The following is an 18,078-nucleotide window of genomic DNA, read 5'->3' as shown; positions in this document are numbered from 1 at the left end:
AAAATAAAAGATCAAATAGGAATTCGAGCTCAAAAAGTGTCAATAAATAACCAAAGAGAGACGAAAGAAAAAATCAGATAGAAAGTTGGGGTGATTGATATGATTTATATAATATATGCACAGGAATTAACAAAACGACACCACTCTCGACACCGACACCGAATTATATATAACACAAAACACACAAAAACCTCATCCTCGAAGCATCAGCCAAGAAGCATCAGTCACAAAACATCAGACCAATACGAATCGCACAATCTCATGTAAAACAATCTGCCACACTACTTCTCGAGTCGATACCCCGACATCCGATATCCTGCTACAAATTACAGATTCATCAATACAACCCAGTACATTACAAGCGTTAGTATTCCGCCCCTCACTATCCTCGACCCCCCCTCCCCCCCAAATCTCCTTGGTAGCAGCATCCCAAACCACTACAAAAACTAAAACTCACCACCATGAAACATCTCACGCATCAGTAATTAACGTGTCTCCCCGAAGATTTTTAATTATCTTGAGATATCATCATAATCATAATCATAACCATAATCACCCACCACCCACCTAACCCACAACACACCAAACCCCAGAAAACACAAACCAAAAGACACCACACCACACCACACCACACCACACAAAACAAACCAGGAGAGAAAAACAAGCCCAACTATAAACATGTATACCTACAGAAGCATGGACAAATCACATCATCTCACATCACACCCTAAAAAATCCCAAACTTCATACCATAAAACTTCACACCATAAAACTCCAAGACGAAAGATACATGACCCAGACTTGCAATTTAGGATTCTTTCAAGGCTCTCCTTGATTCGTGTGATGATGAACAACGAAACGAATACGATACAACACAATACAAATGGAAGCAGAATACTCTCGAAACGATTGATCGTTTAGTATAATTCATCTCTTTTCCTTTCCTTCTTTTCCCTATTTGACTCGATCTCGAGAAAATACACCATGCCTTTTTGATATTACCTTTACATTTACTCACACTTCCACTTCCACAAACCTTTACAGCGCATTCATCCCGCTCCTCAACCAAGCCCCCTTCCATCTTTGTCTACACTAGTAGCTACTGCAGTATAACCCTCTTCCAAGGTTCTCACAAAGTTACAGCCCCACAGACTCACAGACTCACAGCCTCAAAGTCCCAACCCTCACGCGGCCAATCCTCTCCCGAAATTCTCCTCTCCCTCTCCCTTTCCCCATCTCAACCTTAAACCTCAAACCTCAAACTTCAAACCCCAAACCCAAAACCCTCAAACTTTCCCCTCAAACTTTCCCCTCCACAACACAACACAACCACGTTACAACACAACCACATTACAACTCACAAACATTTCTCTCACGCGTCTCGTCAAAATGAGCTTGATTCACATCCATCCATCCACCTTTCAGTCCGTGCTTAAGAGCGCATCCGTGCGCGTGCGTAGATCTCGAACGCTCCCTACTCCCTGGCGTTTCGCACGTTTCAATATTCTCGAGAAACTTCTCGGAATCCGGCTGTGGAGCTACTAACCAAGTTGTCATTTCCCGTTGTTGCAACCGGATTCAGTTAAAAACAAAGTCCGTGCCCGGAACTCACCCATAAAACACTCCATGTGTCGACTTCAAATCACAAACAAAAATCATCAGCAAAGATTCGGACACATCACACTTTATCCCCCTTCAAATAAATTGATCAATTAGATATGATATAATATCGATATAAACCTCTCTCCTATAGGCTCCGCTACGCCCTTCCCAATATATCCATAGCCACGGATACGTGACCACGTAAACGAATTTCTGTCAAAGTAAAATAAAAAAGATATTAACATCTCGATGCTTAGCTATGCATGCCTATCCACCTATTTTACAACGCGAAATACAATGATAGCCGGGGTAAAGTGTACATTTGTTTCCTGCCAACTTAGAATCCAAATGGATTTTGAGGAGCTGTGTTGCATTAGTGTTTGAAATTGATGGAGACATAGAGATGAACTTACTGGCTTGTGAGAGGTTCGCGCGTCTGCCAGTGGGTTGTGGCGCGATGCTATTAGTACCATTAAGACCAAAACGAACTGAAAACAAATTAGTTGCAGGTTCATATGATAGTATGGTAGAAGAAAAAAATTACCTGGTGGTGCTGGCCCGGTCGCTTGAGGGATTAATGGGGATGGATGTTGCTGTGGCGCAGGTGGAGCCGGTTGTGCAGGGAAATTCTGGCCACCAAAACTTGTTGTTCCATTCATCATGCCTGTTTGCTGAGGTTGCATGGCAGGAGGCAAGAATGAGTTTACACCGGTAGGTTGAGGGAATTGTTGCCCAGTAGGGAATGCACTCTGGAAGCCTGTAACTTGAGGTTGAAGTGGTTGTGGTTGGAATGGCTGTACTGGAGGGTTTGAAAATGGTGTACCTGTTTGATTCGGTATGAATTGCTGAGGAGCGCCCGTTTGCATGGGGAATTGTTGAAAGTTGTTGGGTGCTCCAGGATTGAATTGATTGAATCCGGTAGGTTGTTGTTGCATCATGCCAGTTTGCTGTTGCATAAACTGTTGTTGTTGCATTTGCTGTTGCTGCTGTTGCTGCTGTTGCATGCGTTGTTGATTGAGGTCATGCAGACTTTGACCAGGAGGAGCAATTTGAGGTTGGAAAGCTCCATACCCAGTAGCTTGAGCTTGAAGTGGAGGTGGGGCGTAAGCGCTCACAGCTTGAGGAGCTGATAAAGGTCGCGAAGGAGGAAGTGGTGGTATTAGAGTCGTGTTTGCGCCCATTTGAGGGGGTCCAGGACGTTGACGCGCTAAGTTTGCTGGGAACAAAGGCCCAGAAGGAGCAGGTTGCTGTTGAGGGAGCCCAGTTTGTTGATTTCCAATTCCAGCAAATATTGAAGGAGTGACGGCAGGTGGGCCTTGAGGTTGCGGTGTTGCTTGAGCAGTCGGCTGTGCTTTTACTGGTTCGAGAGGAGTGGACAACAGCGAAAGTTCTTGCATCGAGCCAGTGATAGCTGGCTGCTGTGGAGCGGGAGCTGGAGCCGGTGTAGACTCGACAGGCGCACTGCTTGTGGCTTCTTGTTTTGATGGCTTAACGTCCCATGCATCATCATCGAACCCTCCTCGCTTGACATCCTTTCCTGCTGGAGTTGGAGCAGTTGCAAGGGGTGTGGCAACACCTTGAGGGGATGACTTCTCGGAACCATTCTGCGAAAAGGCGTTCGCATCCACCACATCATTAGTTTGTACAGCAGGAGCGGGGCGACTTTTTCGGGTATTATTTTTCAATGTACCACCGGGTCCAGAAAAGAGGCCAGCCTCACCCTCATCGTCACCAAGGCTGACGTTTCGCTTCCCATCTTTCCGCATGTATTTCTTGTCTATGAATCTTATTATTTTGATGATATCCCCCTCGCGGATTCCAAGGTTCCGGAGTACAGTGGCATCAATATCAGGCAAAACACTCTCATCCATAGAATCTCGCTTGAATGCTTGTGCATATCTCTCACAAAGACCCACCGCAACGTCGCAGGAGAGGAAGAATTGAAACCAGTCATACTCTGGACGTTCGATGCTTGCGCCGATACTTGCACCGTTGCTCGGCTGTCTTTCGGCTGCTCGTGACTTTTGCTGCTTTTTGATGTCTGATAACGGCTTATCTTCATCCAAGGATACGCCCGTCATTCGTTCAACATATTCCAGATCTTCAACTGACATTTTGACAACTGGGACAGCAATTTTCACGCCGTTCATTTTGTGAAGATTTATCTTACCGTCTTTCAACGCTAAAAATTGTGCCTCAACACTGAAGGACTTCGAGCGGTCCGTCCAAGTTCTTACTTTGGCAGGATCAGGTTCTATAGATTGTTAGCTACAATGTATTGCGCCGGATAGAAATGTTACTTACTGGATTTCGAAGATTTCGAAGAGCTGCTTTCTCGGCCATTATCTCGTCTCTTCTGTTGCCCAGATTGGTTACCATTGTCACGAGCATATAGACTGCTACCCCGTTCGGGTAGTCGCATTCCAGGGCCTACCTCAACCTCGTCTCTCTTCGCTGTCTTCAGGGCTTCCCTTGCTAGACGCGCCTCCTCGAGTCTATTTTGTTCAACGGTTGATCGCCCCGCGTTTATTCCAGCCGAACTTTGTGGTTGTATTGTACCAACAACTTCGATGTAACTACTTGGAACAACTCCTTCTTTCGCGTTCTTGACCCGCCGTACCATCCACCATTCCTCACTCTTTATATCGTCAATTATAACGACTTCATCCCCAACATTCACATCTACTTCGTCCTCTCCTTGTGCCACGAAATCGTAGAGAACCTGTCCTCTCTTCTGACCAGATCCAGATCCTGCTGCGATGACCTCTCTTAATCCTTCTGCTCGAACAGCACCCGCAAGTTCTCCCAAGGCACTCACAATCTCCGTCGCGGTGTCTTTAGCCCCGGCGTGGAAATCAATACTCTTGGTGGGGCGTACTAATTCCATGAAAACGTGCTTGCCTTCCAATGAATAATGCGTCATTTTCTCCGCTGTCCAAGTTTGTTCTGGTCCATCTCGGGCTTGCTCTGGGGCGATCAAGATTGTACCTGTAGCGATGTTGATACCTAGAGTTGTAGGCATTTTCTTCTTTTTGCCCATTACATGCACCATCTCGCTGATGTTATACATGTGAAACCCACCTGGTGCACGACTCGCTCTAGATTCATCTGGGGCATCTACTACGCCCATTGTAGCGAAAGATACTCTATTATAAGGAGGGGATGCGGTAATACCAGTGGGAGATGCAGGAAGCCTTGGGGAGTAATGCCGGGTAGACTCTCGCTCCCGCTCTCGACTAGGCTGCGGTACAGATACTTGCGATACCGGTCTCGCAGGTAATGTAGGTGTGGGTGGTTCTTCATCGGAGGCTTCGGGGGTGAATTCTGGTGAGGCTCGAGCTACCGGAGCAGACGATTTCCTCTGTTGTTGTTGATTTAATATACCGGCGATTGCAGTAGCCGGGGTCGCAACTACTGGGGATTCGGGGGACTGAGGTGGTAGAGGAGACTCGGGCGCCTCCGGTGCTTCTTCTTCCACTGCAACTGGTGGTGGTCTAGGTCGGCTTGGAAGACTTGGAGCAGGTGCTTCTTTGGGCTCTTCCAAGTTCTCAGATAATTCAATATAATTTGCAGGTACAAAGCCATACTCTCCCTCGAAGCCCACCAAGATCCAGTCTGGATCTGATGTGTCGAAAACCTCGAGTTGTGCATCTTCCGTGAATGATAGCTCCTCGTCTGTCTGTCTCGTGTAGTCGTAGAGAGCTCTAGCTTTGCTAGATGGTACTGCCTACAGAGATAGAAGTTAACATATGCTGCGCCATCGTCGATAAACCAAGTATCATCATAATTTCATTTGAACGGGTATGTTGATCCCCTATTGCCATTGTCATGAATCGCAGATTGAAATTGAATATCCATACCTCCTGGATGTAGTTATTTGGGATTAATCCCACGGGTTCATCCTCATCGTCTGCAGAGGCCTTCTTCTTTGCTTTCCACCAGTCGTCTTCTGTGCTCTTCTCTAGCACATAGAGGATATCACCTTCGTTGATGGTAAGTTCTCCCTCACCTGCCGGAACATAATCATATACTGCGGTATAAACACCCAGGAAACCCATCTTGTATAATTCGTCTGCAAGGTTGCTACGAGGGGAATACTCCTCCTGCTCGGTTTCGAAATTGTTATCGTCCTGCGAAGTGGTCTAACGACTGCCCCATGTAATTTCGGAAATTCAGTAGTTCCAAGTTCGCGATGCCGGATTTACCCAGATTTGGATGAGCTTGCCGTTTTGAACAAGTGACAAAGTTGTATTGGACTATTGGGCTGATGGAGTTGTGGTCTATGTATGCCGAATGATTAAATGATACCGAAGCAAATGAATATTCTAAGATCTTAGGAGCAATACCTAGGCAGCTTCAACAAATGAGTGTGAACACGGATTGGTTATTGCGAGGTGAGTTGATAGGAAATGATGTTGCGTAGTTGGTCTTAGGCAACTTCCGTATCTAGGGTCACATCTAGATGCTAGGTAATGCTAATAAGGTTGTTTAATGTAAATCATAGCGGTTCGTTCGCTCTGCATAACAAGTCTTGAAACATTTTAGAGTGCAGCATCTAATTACTAATTCACCAATTGTTGCTCGAGTACCTCGAGTCGAAATTCTTTCAATCATGTTGAAGAATGCTACTACTTATCTCTTCTCTTCACCAGTTCACCAAACATCGAGATAAACAGACGTGGTTGAGGTGCATCCACCAGCTACGTCAGTCAACATGGTACATAACGATACTGTACGTCAGGCATTGGCATGTCAAGATTCATGCATTAAATCTTGGGGTGTCTCGATGGACGATCAAGCATGAACTGTATCATGTAACTTTTACTGGGGTATGAACGCACATTGAATACACATTGAACCTGCCAACAACTTGGAAGTCAATATGAGTATTGCTTTCATAAGTTCGTTCGAAAAGACAACATCCGATGAACTATGGTTTACAGAGTTGAGCTGATATAGGCGTTGTGAAGTTGGTCCCAATAGTCGATTTCCAGCAGTGAATACCCATTCTCTTGTGGTCATAGAAATGGTACTCATCGAATACGTCAACTGTTCGTAGTGCTAGGTTCTTTGAGAAGTTGTATGTTCAGAGTATATATAGCTAGCTACTTTATGAGATCTTTCAAAATACGGGCGTTGAGATTGTGAAATCTTCCTTCAAGTAACCCAACATTACATTATCAGATTCTAATAAGTATACCTGAAGTTCATAGTCCTCTCTAGTAAGACCATCCCCTTTCTCTGTCGGCCGTTGGCATACCAAAAATATATCGAGAAAATGCCCACAATGGAAATAATGAAAATTTGAGAGCCAATACTGACCCAGATTGCTGTCAGATATCGAGGTGCCTCATTATACCTGATGATGAATGCACCGGCAATTCCTCCCAATCCATTACAGGCAGTTCCGGCAGCCGCAAAGGTTGCTCTTTTCCACTGTCCGACAATATTGGATGATTGGTATGCATTCATTGCCGCCCAGTTTGACACATAACCTCCTGTCGCTAAATATGTTCCAATATATCGAGCAGTGTCTTGACTAGCGAATCCCAACATGCAGAAACCCACAATCGTACAGATGGAATTGAAAATTATGACCAAGCCTCGAAGTTGATAGCGATCACCAACTATTGAGGAGATAATGACGGGAATCACAGCATAGAAATATGGTGGTGCTGATAACATGATGGAACTGTCCTCAGAAAATCCCATTCCAGTTTTCAGAATGATGGGTAAAAAGTAAGACATGCCTTTGGGTGGAGTTAGCATATTAGTCCCAATGATGTTACTGGTAGTTGGTACTTACTTGTCGATACCAAGTTCAAGCAAAAAAGCAAAGCACAGAAACCGTAGATCTTTGGATCTAGAAAATGGATAATACATTTTCCTAACGAGAACTCCTCGGCCTTCACGTCGCCTCGATCGTCAGATATTCTTGTCAGTGCCAGATTTTGCTCTTCGGCCGACAAGAAACGAAAACTTTTATGAGCATTTTCTGGGAAATCCACCATCCAGAAATAGGTTGCGCATCCCACAACTATCAACAAATTAGCTTTCGACACCGGGCCATTCATCGGAGTAACATACCTATAGCAAGCAAACCCTGCACTAGAAACATCCACCTCCAACCGGCCAAGCTCCCTTTACCATTCAAATGGTTCACACCATAGTTAAGGAAAATGCCCAGACCAACAACAATAACTTCGCCCGTCTGCAAAAAAGCGAAACGAAGCTGTTGTTCTTTTCTAGTATACCAAGTTGAAATAAGGTAGCTCAATCCGGGAAAGATAGCAGATTGAGCAATTCCCAGGAGTAGACGAAGGGCTACCATCTGCTGCCAGGTATTGATGAAAGCCGTACACTTTGCCATGTCATTAGAATTTCCTTCTTCAAATAGATCAAGCATGGGATTGACTCGGAGTCTTTCATACCAATGTTATAATACCAAACCCAATCGTAATCAACGAGAATACAAATCTTGGTCCACACATCCTCACACACAGCGTAGCTGGCAACTGAAATGTTACACTTGCCACTGTGTACACTAAGATTGATACAGACTACAGTATATACTATCAGTACGCAAGAACAAAATCAATTGACAGAGTACAGGAACTTACATATCTGTTTCCCACTCCCAAACCCAGATCCGTGAAGAAATCATCTGCGACACTGGCCGAACTAATGATTCCCGAATCCATCAAATTCAAACTACACAATATTCCAGCGATCGTACACAATCTCCAGTCCACCTTCCTCACCAATCTCCTTTCCAAATTCTTCCTGGACGCTTCATCGATGTCAACATCTTCATTTTGATATGTAACGGGGGCAGCATATGCTGTCTTCTCATCATCACCATGAGAAGAATGGCGAGGCGCAGAAGCTGCTGCGAAATCGGGGGAGCCCATTGCTGATCAAATCCCACGCCGTTCCTGGCAAATTCCACAAAACAAACACACGAAAACGATACCCTCAAACAACAATGATATCAACTCGCTCACAAAATCAAAATCAAAATCAAACAACGTGGAAAATTTCGACAGCACCGGACAATTATAAATCAAACATACATCTCCGTACCCAATCCAATAAAATATTGACTCGTGAATAAATAAGCCGCATATGTAGATTTCTAAACCCCCAGGCGGTTCTTACAAAGCATTTGCGCATCCGCGCAGATTGACGATAACGCAGGTCCCCATGTACACGTTGTGCGGGGATTCTACGGCTTCGGAGCTACGAGTGGTGGAGGAAGGATGGGAGTTCGGGTCCGCGGGAGAGAATTTCTAGTCCATGGCGGATTTGTTCCGATTGCTTACACTGGATGCATTGTACGTAGAGGTGTCCGTTCGAGAATTAAAATTTGGAGGGATATCTGATATCTAGAGGGTAAAAACGTGGGCGAAAAGAATTGTTGAAGAGAAGATATAATATTTTGGGGAAAGGAAGGTGGCTCGGGTGGGTTACCGAAGTTCTCGGATATACGACGTATATGAGATGTTGTCAATCTTTCCTCCTTGGCACTTCCAGTCAGTACATTCATTCATCCAATCTAATAGGTATTATATATCATTGAATTTTGTTCACACTATAATCTTTAAACTCATGATAAATTCGAATTTTTCGTCCGATAACATAACTTCGAGTCGAGACGGTTTTATCGCTTCAAAAGGTTTGTGGAAAGATGGTCTTTGCGGGTTGTAATTGGTATTATTTCATATCTTGTTAAGTTAGTAACGTAGTTTATCATCGAGTGGACCATATCATCGAGTGGGCCACTACAAATACATACAAAATTCGTCTGTGCGTAACCGTGCACTTTCTTTATTTAATAATATAAATTTTCAAAATTTGAAATTATAAAATTTGATTATATAAGTATTATAAAATTCTAATTATTTATCAAAAATTTGAATCAATACAGTAGTTATTATAGGAATAGTTTTTTTTGTAACGAAAATCGTGACAATTTCCACTTTTTATAAAATACAATAGAAATTTTTATATAAAAATTCGATTTTTTAATAAGAAGTTTCTTTTTATTAATAGATATTTTTTCTTTTTTAAAAAAATATTGATTAATTATTAAAATATAAATATTAGGAAAAGACTAATTTTGGTGTATTTTGAAGTGGTCCACTCGATGATATGGTCCACTCGATGATAAATCACGTTATAAGATTTTAATAGTAATCCTTTTGAGAAATCGGATTTGGGGTCTGATATTATTTTTTGAAGGGTTATTTGTGTGTATACGGTTGTTAGTTGCCATTGTTTTGATAGTATATACGATAATATAAGGTTAATCGAGTCGATTGCAGAGCTTTGAGGGTTTCTTGGTTGTATATATATATTTTTTTTTTATCTTTTGGATTATGTACCTATTATATCACGTTTGTTTATATTCCTAACTTGGATAGCGGGTATAGGAGTTGAGGCATAGAATCAGTATGAGATATTCCCCTTCATGGCCCTTGAATCAATGGACCGAAAAATACTCGAGTACAGTTATATCAAGAATTAGGTACTCTAATAAGTAAGTGAAAAATGGGCTTGAAGGGAGATGTGGATTATTTCTTGAGGGTTTTCCGGGATTATATGGGAGGATGATGAGGGTATATATGATATACTACATAATTACAAATCTTATAATACACATCAAGACCCCCCCCCCCCTTTCCTGGAAAATTCATCTCACAAAATGAAAGCCAGAATCAATCTTAACATCCTCCTCATCAAAATACTTAATCTTGAATTCTGTAACCCCCACCCCCGCAAAACAGAATGAGTATATAATTTTCCGTCTCAAATCTGCATCAGGAATTCCTTTAGCTACAACAGTAGCTCGATTCACATCTGTCTGATCTTCGACGATTCCGTCGTTAAAATCAAGAATATAACATATCTTATCAGCTGCCAATCCGCTTTTCGAATCTACACTCCAAATCTCGATTTGATTTGCGCTTTCGCGGAGGCGGTAGATGGTTCGAGGAATTGGAGGGCTGGGTTCTTCACACTGTGTGATGCAGAGATACTCGAGATCTGAAGTTGTATCTGTTGGGTAGCGGGGATGAAATGCGCTCGCGCTCGAGCTCTTGGGAGAGGATTCGAGAGATTCGGGGTTGGTGTGGAAGGCCTTCCAGTTTCCTTGGAGACCACGGAAAGTAGATTTAGCGAAAATGGCTTTTCCGTCCCGGGAATCTTGGAGTGTTTTTTGTAGTTTTTGCATGGCTTTTTCGGATTCGATGGAAGTACACTGTGAATCGATGTAGCGAGCTGGACTCACCATTCCTTCTCTTTCGCTCCATGATAGGTTTATTTTCTGAAGCCCTAGTTTTCGAGAGGTTTCTTCCATTAAGCCGGGGTAATCACTGAAGAAATTTTGGGGGACGGATGATGGGTCTTTCTCCATCATAATCCTTAATTCTTCCATAAAAACACGGAGTCTCGAAGAACCATCCTCATCTGTTCCATCATGATCCTGAGTAGCAGAAGAAAGCTCCTTGCCTTGTGCCCCCCATTTCTTCGCGATCACGCGCGCTTGACTCTCCAAAATTCCCCAATAGGAACCGTCGAAAAATCCCATGAGTGCTAAGTTGCTGGGTGAATCTCTAGAGCTGCTCATACAATCTTCACTTAACAGTAAAGGAAGACGGGGATATGAGGCATTATAGCCTAAGCTTTCTTTAATCTCGTCTGGGAGGAAATTCAACGCTGGTGAGGTGGAAAATCCCGTCGCGTACACAACGGCTGCGATCTCATCTATTTTGATTTGCTTGGATTGCGATTCAATGGTTGCGAGTATTAGATTTTTATTCTGCTTTCACGTGTCAGATATGGTTTTATGGAGAAAACAATAGAGTTGACTTACTGATTGCTGTTCGAGCTGAGTGATCCGACCAAACACTTGCCTAATCGCACCAGACCTAATGAATTCCGCATACTTGTCACCTACAACCGCATACGGAGCTCCCAAATCAAACTCCATCGCTCTCTCTCGATCCATCCTCATTTTCTACATCCACTGTCCCAGACATAAGCATATTAAGCGTATCTCTCAACTTCTTCCTCTTCTCCGGATTCGAAAGTCCAAAAGTAAACGAAATGGGTCCCTCCGGTCGCGAAGAGAGATCGTACAGACGCGAATCCAATTGCACAAATGAAGGGAGTTTTTCATTTCCGCTGCGAACAAATGACGGTATGGAAACGAGGGGATGAGGCATCACGTGTATGATTTCTGGCGGGGAAGTCCCAGTCCCAGTCCCAGTCCCCGTTCCAGAAGGTGAATACTGCACGTCAGATATGTGCATGGCGATTAGAGATGCTACTTCGGCGCCGGAATGGGAGCCCCCGATTATGAGAATTTTTCCTGGCAAGGGTTCTGGATGGGTGGGTGAGAGGTCCGAAAGTTGCCGGTATTGAGAGCTGTGGAGGATGGTAGATGGTTGGCTTTCTTGTTTTTGAATCAGCTTGGTGCATGGAAATGGAATTTTTCTCGCCTGGGAAAAAAATCCAGATGCAATGATCAGGTAGTCGAATATCTCAATCTTTTCGATGGGAGTACCTCCTTCGAGCGCGATGCTTGTAATTTTCCATTTCTTGGTCTCCTCCTCTGGAGAAGTTTGTATGTGTTCAATCACTTTGACGTAGGTTTTTAAAGCAATGATACCAGCTGGAATATATCTTGCAGCATATTCCTTCAAGTATCGATGGACTTGCCACGCTTTAGGATATATAGTAGCTGGAGGTTGTGTATCCACCGAATCCCAGGCAAGATCAGAAAAACAGACGGTGAATTGCGAAAGATTGGTATGCATTTCAGGATTGATGATTCCATTAGGATTTGATTCCACAGCCCAGAGGCCCCCAACGTCGGTCCCCTGCTCGAATACTGTGACTTTGAAGATGGAATCTTTGGCAGATGACTTGAGGAGTGTTTTTGCGGCAACAAGACCTGCTGGGCCGGCTCCAATAATTGCAACGGTCACCATGGTGATTTTTGATGTTGCTGTGCGTGTCGAGTTTTCAGGGCTCATTTACTGCATCGATGTTGTACTTGGACTCGATGAAACTAGTAGGGTCTAGGTACACTATAAATACATACGGGACTTTTGTGGGACACACCAACTATTGCATTTCTGACTTATCACCATACTATGATTGGCTATGTAGCATAGTTCACTTGACATGATCTGATTCTTTGGGAAATTGATCTCTGTTTGTGTTGGTAATTTCGGCTATGCTCATCACGAACTACCGAGAAATTCTATCTGGACTGCTGAACATTATGGGTAGTATATAAACATGACTATATTCCATGCTACGGAGATTCGAATATTTTATCCCTCAAATACAGCTAAACTACAATTTCGTGTTCCAATCTTCATGAGCCACCTTTGCCAAAAGCACAAACACGTGTTTCCAAAAAGTAGAACCAATTATATTCTACAAGCGTACATCTCGGCGTTCAATCAAACAGCATGCACATACGCGTGGTGTCCCAACACAGATCGAGTAGAAGCCAGACTATACGCACTCATATCATCCATTTCATGAGGCCTTGAAGTATTGCCAGACTTGGTTTTCCGAGTACTCCTCGTTCCATGCATTCCCTGATATGAAGTCGAAGGATCGATCTTTTTTCTAAAAAGTAATGTTCGATATGGGGGCAGTGCACATACCATTACGGCAATGGTGGGTTCGCAAAGGGCCCAGACTGCATTGGCATTGGGGAATGAGCTCGTGTAGCTTCCGACGGTGTAGATGGTTCGGAGGATGTCAAAAAGTATGTCGATGATCACTAGGCCGGCGATAGCTGCCACACCTAGTTTTCGAGATGTGGGCATGTGCATTGCGCGTAGCATACCTAAAGGTAATGTCATCGCTGGGGGAAGACTTTGTTAGCTGCGTTGATCGAAAATGCTGGGACTTTTGACGTACTCAATATATCTCCCACTGTGTTGAGAACACACCACAAAGTTTCGAGGCCAATGATGAGCTCCTCAGATAGGGTATTGCATGCTTCTTTAGGTTTGTTAGTTGAATTCAACGTTACTAGATGGGAATATCATACCAAGATCTTCAAGTAGGCTGGGAGTTTTACATGACCAAAAAATGGCGAAAAAAGTTGCGAGAAACGAAATCCCTGTGTAGATTGCGACTGCTAGCCACCATTTTCGAAAGGCGCTGGATACCGAGAATAGAGCCCAGTAAAGAGCTAAGAAAGATGCTTTCACAAGGTATATGGTCACCCAAAAGAAAACAATGTTGACGATGCCCACGTTTTGTGCATACATCAACTGATCGTCGCTGGGAAGATATCCTCCGAGACCGAGTGCATATAGTTGGTAATTATATTGGATAGGCAGGTAAACCTGATATGTGATGGCAAAAGCAAGTAAGGATCCAAGAGCCAATGCATTAAATATGTCATCTAGATGCAAACTCTTTCCTTTTTGCCATCTGATGTAGAAACGGCCAAATGTGAGCACAGTCGAGATACTGAATAGGGTCCATGCCAGCGCCTGCCAATACGATTAGCATTGCGTACTCGACGGATCAATTTAGGATGCGGCTACTATACATTCAGATTCTCGAGTGGAACAACTAGAACCATAGCTCTGGGTTTCGGCTATGGATATAAGATATGTGCAAAATGATGGGAGCGGAGTACGACTCCAGATTTCATAAATGAGGTGTCGACGAACTTAGCCAGTGTACGTGTGAGGAGAATACGCTTCCTTGTAGGATGAGCGCTCCCCTCATCTTCTTAACTCCATCTTACGATCACGGGTGTAAGAAATGTACCGCCTGTTGCCTCCCTTGTCCTGCTGCAAAAAAATCTTCAAGAAAATTGAATAATATCCTGCAATTTCTTTCCCGTTCTTCAGTGTGCATCGTTGTTGTGTGATATCGACCCCAGTATGCATTCTAAATTTGACAATTGATGCAAGGAAATAGCAATCTATGCTTCCAATATAAGAAGGGCTCAGCTCAAAGATGGGGAGCGAGGGTTACTAAATCAGACCTGTTTTCGTTCGTTTGGATGACTTCCAGTATTTGGGCAGATCTACACCTGGAGCTACCTTTTTTTGCAAGCTTGAACAAGTAAGTGTTTCTCTCTGCCACATCTAGCTACCTGCAAACTATCCATGTACTGTGCCGCTCAATCGAATTTGAGCGGCGCGGTATATTCCAGACACACGAATTGTGGATGTTGAAGATCTGCTGATACTTCTTTGTTTGGAAGGTCATATGTTCTGGGGCCGGAGATAATCTATCTCGAAACGAAATATGGTCATCAGCAGCCATTGAACACGCAACCCCATATTTGAGAACATTTCAGCAAGAAAGCCATTAATTGGGTATGTATACACGGCGTCAAAGTAAGAGGTAGTCAGGACAATACTTTTTGGGTTATAACTCCGAAACGAGCACGTGCCACCTACGACTCTGTTATCTGCACGCACCAGGGTTGAGGCCGGAGAAGCCAGAATTTGTACCATTCGCGAGCGTGGGCAAGGATCCCCCATCTTTGTAGAAATTTGTTAATTGCCTAGGATATAAAAAGATCATTCTTCGACTTGATTGGGTGCCCGCAGATGGTGTTATCAAAATTCTGGCGCCCCTCGACTCCTCGAGCCATCAAAATTGTCACCAAAGCTCAGACCATTCGTGCCGACAATTCCAGCTTCCTATTGAAGGAGGATCGCTAATGACGGATACGCAGATTCCGAACACCCTGTTCGAGCACGCAAGGATTGCAAAGATCTGTGGAACCTAAGGTTTCATGCACAAACGGTCCGTACCGTCCAAGGTAAAGTGCTATGTACAGAGCAGAAAGTGCGCGGTGCTTCTCAGAGTAAAAGAACATCTGAATGTACGCAGCAGTCTTTTAGTGGTGGCTTGATGGCCATCCATCGGCAAGAGGATCGTATGGAGGTTCCTCGTACTCCATTACAGAACCGTCCTTGGGCTTTTCAAAGTACATTTTAGGTAGGTTAGAGCCATCGAGGGCATTGTCCATGACATACTGTTTGACGGCTTCAAAACTTCGACATTGCCTTGCCGTATTGAAATTGGGATGCGGAGCATCGTGGCCTTTCAGCCAGTTATATGTGACCAGATGTACATCGGCATCGCACATTAATTTTTGACGCAACATATCCACGCAGTGATCTAAAAGTTCATTGTATCGTTAGCATAAGATGAAGAACCAGCTGTCCAAGTAAGACAGGAGCACCCACCCATATGGTCGTGCCACTCTTGATCATTTATTTCGATTTTTCTTGCGGCTTCTTTATAATAAGCTGGATATGTATGTCGCCACAGTGACTCCTGTATTCAATCGCTAAGTAATGTTATATGTTAGAACAGGTGATTATAACCAACTTACCAAGCAATGCAGTTGATGAATAGCTTCCACAAAAGCTAGTCTGCCACCTCCATATTCGGCTGGAACCCTTACGGCATTTTTGGAAGCATTTAACTTCCCGAAAGTCTCCTCTGATATGCTGATTGCGCCATCTATCGTCATATGTCAGACTCAAGGAAGGAGATTTATGTGAAGGTCTTACAGTCGGTCAACTCGGCCCATGCGGCATCAACAGCTGGCGATGGAGGCCCTTTGTAAGGAGATGAGGATCGATTGAAATTACCAACCAAGCGCTCAAAGTGATGAGTGTCGGGAACAGAATCCATGGTGATGGCTGTGATTGGTTAGCACGGCGCACATGAACGGTAGCAATTCCAAGTCGCACATACTCCATTGGAGTCTATCCTCTACGCAAATCGCAGGTAAAGACCTTTGTATGAGGAGAGTCTTTATAAGGAGTCCCAGTGATGTAGATAGCAGGGCTAGATGTAACACCCATGGTAAAATTCTCCGAAAGACGACATTTCGTCCCCCGCATTTCTTTTGAAATTTAGATGTCTTATGCTGCTGCAAGTCGGCCAGACTTGGTGTAGCTTCTTCGTCACTACAACGAGCTTCGTCCGAAGAAAAAAGGAGATTTTCTCTTTCCATTTTATCGCAGCTGAGTTGTCAAAGTAAAGAAAAGGTCGAAAACGTGAGTTTAAACTTAAAAATCAAGTGACCAGTAGCTGGCAACTGTGTTGAAATCGGGAGATTTTCTTTTTGACGAATCAAAATAACTTGATATAATACTTGATAGCAAAAAAGCGCTCGAGAACACAATCAGCTTTGCAACGTAGGGCATTGTCCAAAAACATGGAAAATGAAGGTAGAAAGAAGGCCAAGAGTTCTAATCGTTATTCAGACTTGAGTTTCCTCTTGCAGCGGTTCTGTACATAGGCAATGAATATCAAGAGCGGAAATTTGGTCCGGACCGAGAAATTCTTATCATCACACTCGCAGTTATCGGCCCCACAGCTTCTCTGCCACTTGGTAGATGCTATGGTATCCGATCGTTTAGTTCAGTGCAGATTTCCATTATTGGATATTATCCGTCCACATATTGAAATGAATTATGAGGGGTAAGAAATCTTTTGGACACGATTGCTTCGCAGTGAACTTCAGACCTTCTACATGAGCAGCTAAAAGTAAGAGCCAAGAAGCTTGCGAGGACACGACTTCCACCTGTGGTTTCAATCCTGGTGGAGTTGAGTCGGGTTGATACCTCCATCAGTCCTGGTACGGATATTGCCATGGAGCATATCGGCGCGCTGTAATCGAGTTCAGATTTCGTGGGGTATCATTGGATAATTGACCAGCCAGTATGGTATAGGAACTCAAACCCATAGATATATAAAGACCGATCATATTCGGTTTCTTGTGCACTTCGAAACATCAAAACATTACACATAACGAGCCGGCTCTCAACCCTTCCTCACTCCATTCAGACGCCAATTTCGCCGCCCAAATATACCCGGGTCTTTCACAATGCAACTCACGTTCGTAATCGGCCTCTTTGCCATTGTCCCGGCAGTTTTGGGTGCTCCTATCTTGACTAAAGGTACATGTCTGCCGGCTATCACTGATTTGGAGCCGTCGACGCGTTGCTAACACATTAAAGACGAGGCCGCGGCAGCTCAACTTAAAAGCAGAATTCCTGCCCCAAGCGAGCAAGTTTCGAGTATGATCTTGGCCTACAACGACGATTTGTCTGTGCCGGAATCGGCAGATGTGACCCCTAGGGCGGCTGTTGCGAGCGACAAGGTTCTGAACATGATTCTTGCCTATAATGATGATTTGTCCGATGCGGATGAATAGATTTTGGCGATCCAGAGAGTGAGATGAGTGGAGGCGGGGCGAAATTTGCCTTTGATTGGTTGTTCGTGGTTAGATTTGAGTTGGTTGAATGCTTCGGCAAAATCATCATGATCTTGATTTGTAATTCAATCTAGAACTTTGCGGTACATATGTATCACACCATATATGGAAGTAGAAACTACAGGCATCTTCAACCACAAAAACAAAGTCCAACTGCTACATTTGACATACCTTTTCTCCGC

The 18,078-nt window shown here is 43.9% G+C and overlaps 6 protein-coding genes across 6 annotated transcripts; 1 reads left to right on the top strand and 5 right to left on the bottom strand.

The window, feature by feature from the left end:
• Positions 1-1,939: 1,939 nt before the first annotated feature.
• Positions 1,940-5,660, bottom strand: EAF02_007222 (uncharacterized protein; the record flags this gene model as incomplete). The annotated part of the gene is made up of 6 exons (XM_038903270.1): positions 1,940-1,965; positions 2,016-2,090; positions 2,147-3,856; positions 3,907-3,958; positions 4,037-5,329; positions 5,463-5,660. 6 exons carry the CDS (start codon positions 5,658-5,660, stop codon positions 1,940-1,942), a joined length of 3,354 nt encoding a protein of 1,117 aa, XP_038756749.1.
• Positions 5,661-6,789: 1,129 nt separating this feature from the next.
• On the bottom strand, positions 6,790-8,513 carry EAF02_007221 (uncharacterized protein; the record flags this gene model as incomplete). The annotated part of the gene is made up of 5 exons (XM_038903269.1): positions 6,790-7,352; positions 7,409-7,639; positions 7,690-7,963; positions 8,034-8,162; positions 8,223-8,513. 5 exons carry the CDS (start codon positions 8,511-8,513, stop codon positions 6,790-6,792), a joined length of 1,488 nt encoding a protein of 495 aa, XP_038756748.1.
• Positions 8,514-10,294: 1,781 nt separating this feature from the next.
• Positions 10,295-12,596, bottom strand: EAF02_007220 (uncharacterized protein; the record flags this gene model as incomplete). Its single annotated transcript, XM_038903268.1, has 3 exons — positions 10,295-11,422; positions 11,477-11,531; positions 11,641-12,596. 3 exons carry the CDS (start codon positions 12,594-12,596, stop codon positions 10,295-10,297), a joined length of 2,139 nt encoding a protein of 712 aa, XP_038756747.1.
• Positions 12,597-13,076: 480 nt separating this feature from the next.
• EAF02_007219 (uncharacterized protein) lies at positions 13,077-14,221 on the bottom strand (the record flags this gene model as incomplete). Its single annotated transcript, XM_038903267.1, has 4 exons — positions 13,077-13,489; positions 13,546-13,629; positions 13,679-14,129; positions 14,189-14,221. The coding sequence occupies 4 exons, from the start codon at positions 14,219-14,221 to the stop codon at positions 13,077-13,079; spliced, it is 981 nt and encodes a 326-aa protein (XP_038756746.1).
• Positions 14,222-15,187: 966 nt separating this feature from the next.
• Positions 15,188-16,894, bottom strand: EAF02_007218 (uncharacterized protein). The gene is made up of 5 exons (XM_038903266.1): positions 16,369-16,894; positions 16,182-16,313; positions 16,001-16,131; positions 15,852-15,942; positions 15,188-15,783 (listed from the first exon to the last, which is right to left on the bottom strand). The coding sequence occupies exons 1-5, from the start codon at positions 16,628-16,630 to the stop codon at positions 15,500-15,502; spliced, it is 900 nt and encodes a 299-aa protein (XP_038756745.1). The 5' UTR covers positions 16,631-16,894; the 3' UTR covers positions 15,188-15,499.
• Positions 16,895-17,349: 455 nt separating this feature from the next.
• Positions 17,350-18,032, top strand: EAF02_007217 (uncharacterized protein). The gene is made up of 2 exons (XM_038903265.1): positions 17,350-17,579; positions 17,640-18,032. Exons 1-2 carry the CDS (start codon positions 17,507-17,509, stop codon positions 17,834-17,836), a joined length of 270 nt encoding a protein of 89 aa, XP_038756744.1. The 5' UTR covers positions 17,350-17,506; the 3' UTR covers positions 17,837-18,032.
• Positions 18,033-18,078: the final 46 nt, after the last annotated feature.

Source organism: Botrytis sinoallii, assembly GCF_014898435.1.
Source record: "Botrytis sinoallii strain Bc 23 chromosome Unknown BSIN_012, whole genome shotgun sequence".
Classification (NCBI taxonomy): Eukaryota; Fungi; Ascomycota; class Leotiomycetes; order Helotiales; family Sclerotiniaceae; genus Botrytis; species Botrytis sinoallii.
This window is presented reverse-complemented; position numbering and strand designations above follow the sequence as displayed.

Excerpts from the sequence above, each read along its gene's own strand:
- EAF02_007217 (XM_038903265.1), top strand. The coding sequence starts at position 17,507 with ATGCAACTCACGTTCGTAATCGGCCTCTTTGCCATTGTCCCGGCAGTT. Across the intron at positions 17,580-17,639 it reads TGCTCCTATCTTGACTAAAG|ACGAGGCCGCGGCAGCTCAA; the intron begins GTACATGTCTGC and ends AACACATTAAAG.
- EAF02_007218 (XM_038903266.1), bottom strand. The coding sequence starts at position 16,630 with ATGGAAAGAGAAAATCTCCTTTTTTCTTCGGACGAAGCTCGTTGTAGT. Across the intron at positions 16,132-16,181 it reads ATGGGCCGAGTTGACCGACT|ATGGCGCAATCAGCATATCA; the intron begins GTAAGACCTTCA and ends ATATGACGATAG. Across the intron at positions 15,784-15,851 it reads AGAGTGGCACGACCATATGG|ATCACTGCGTGGATATGTTG; the intron begins GTGGGTGCTCCT and ends ATGAACTTTTAG.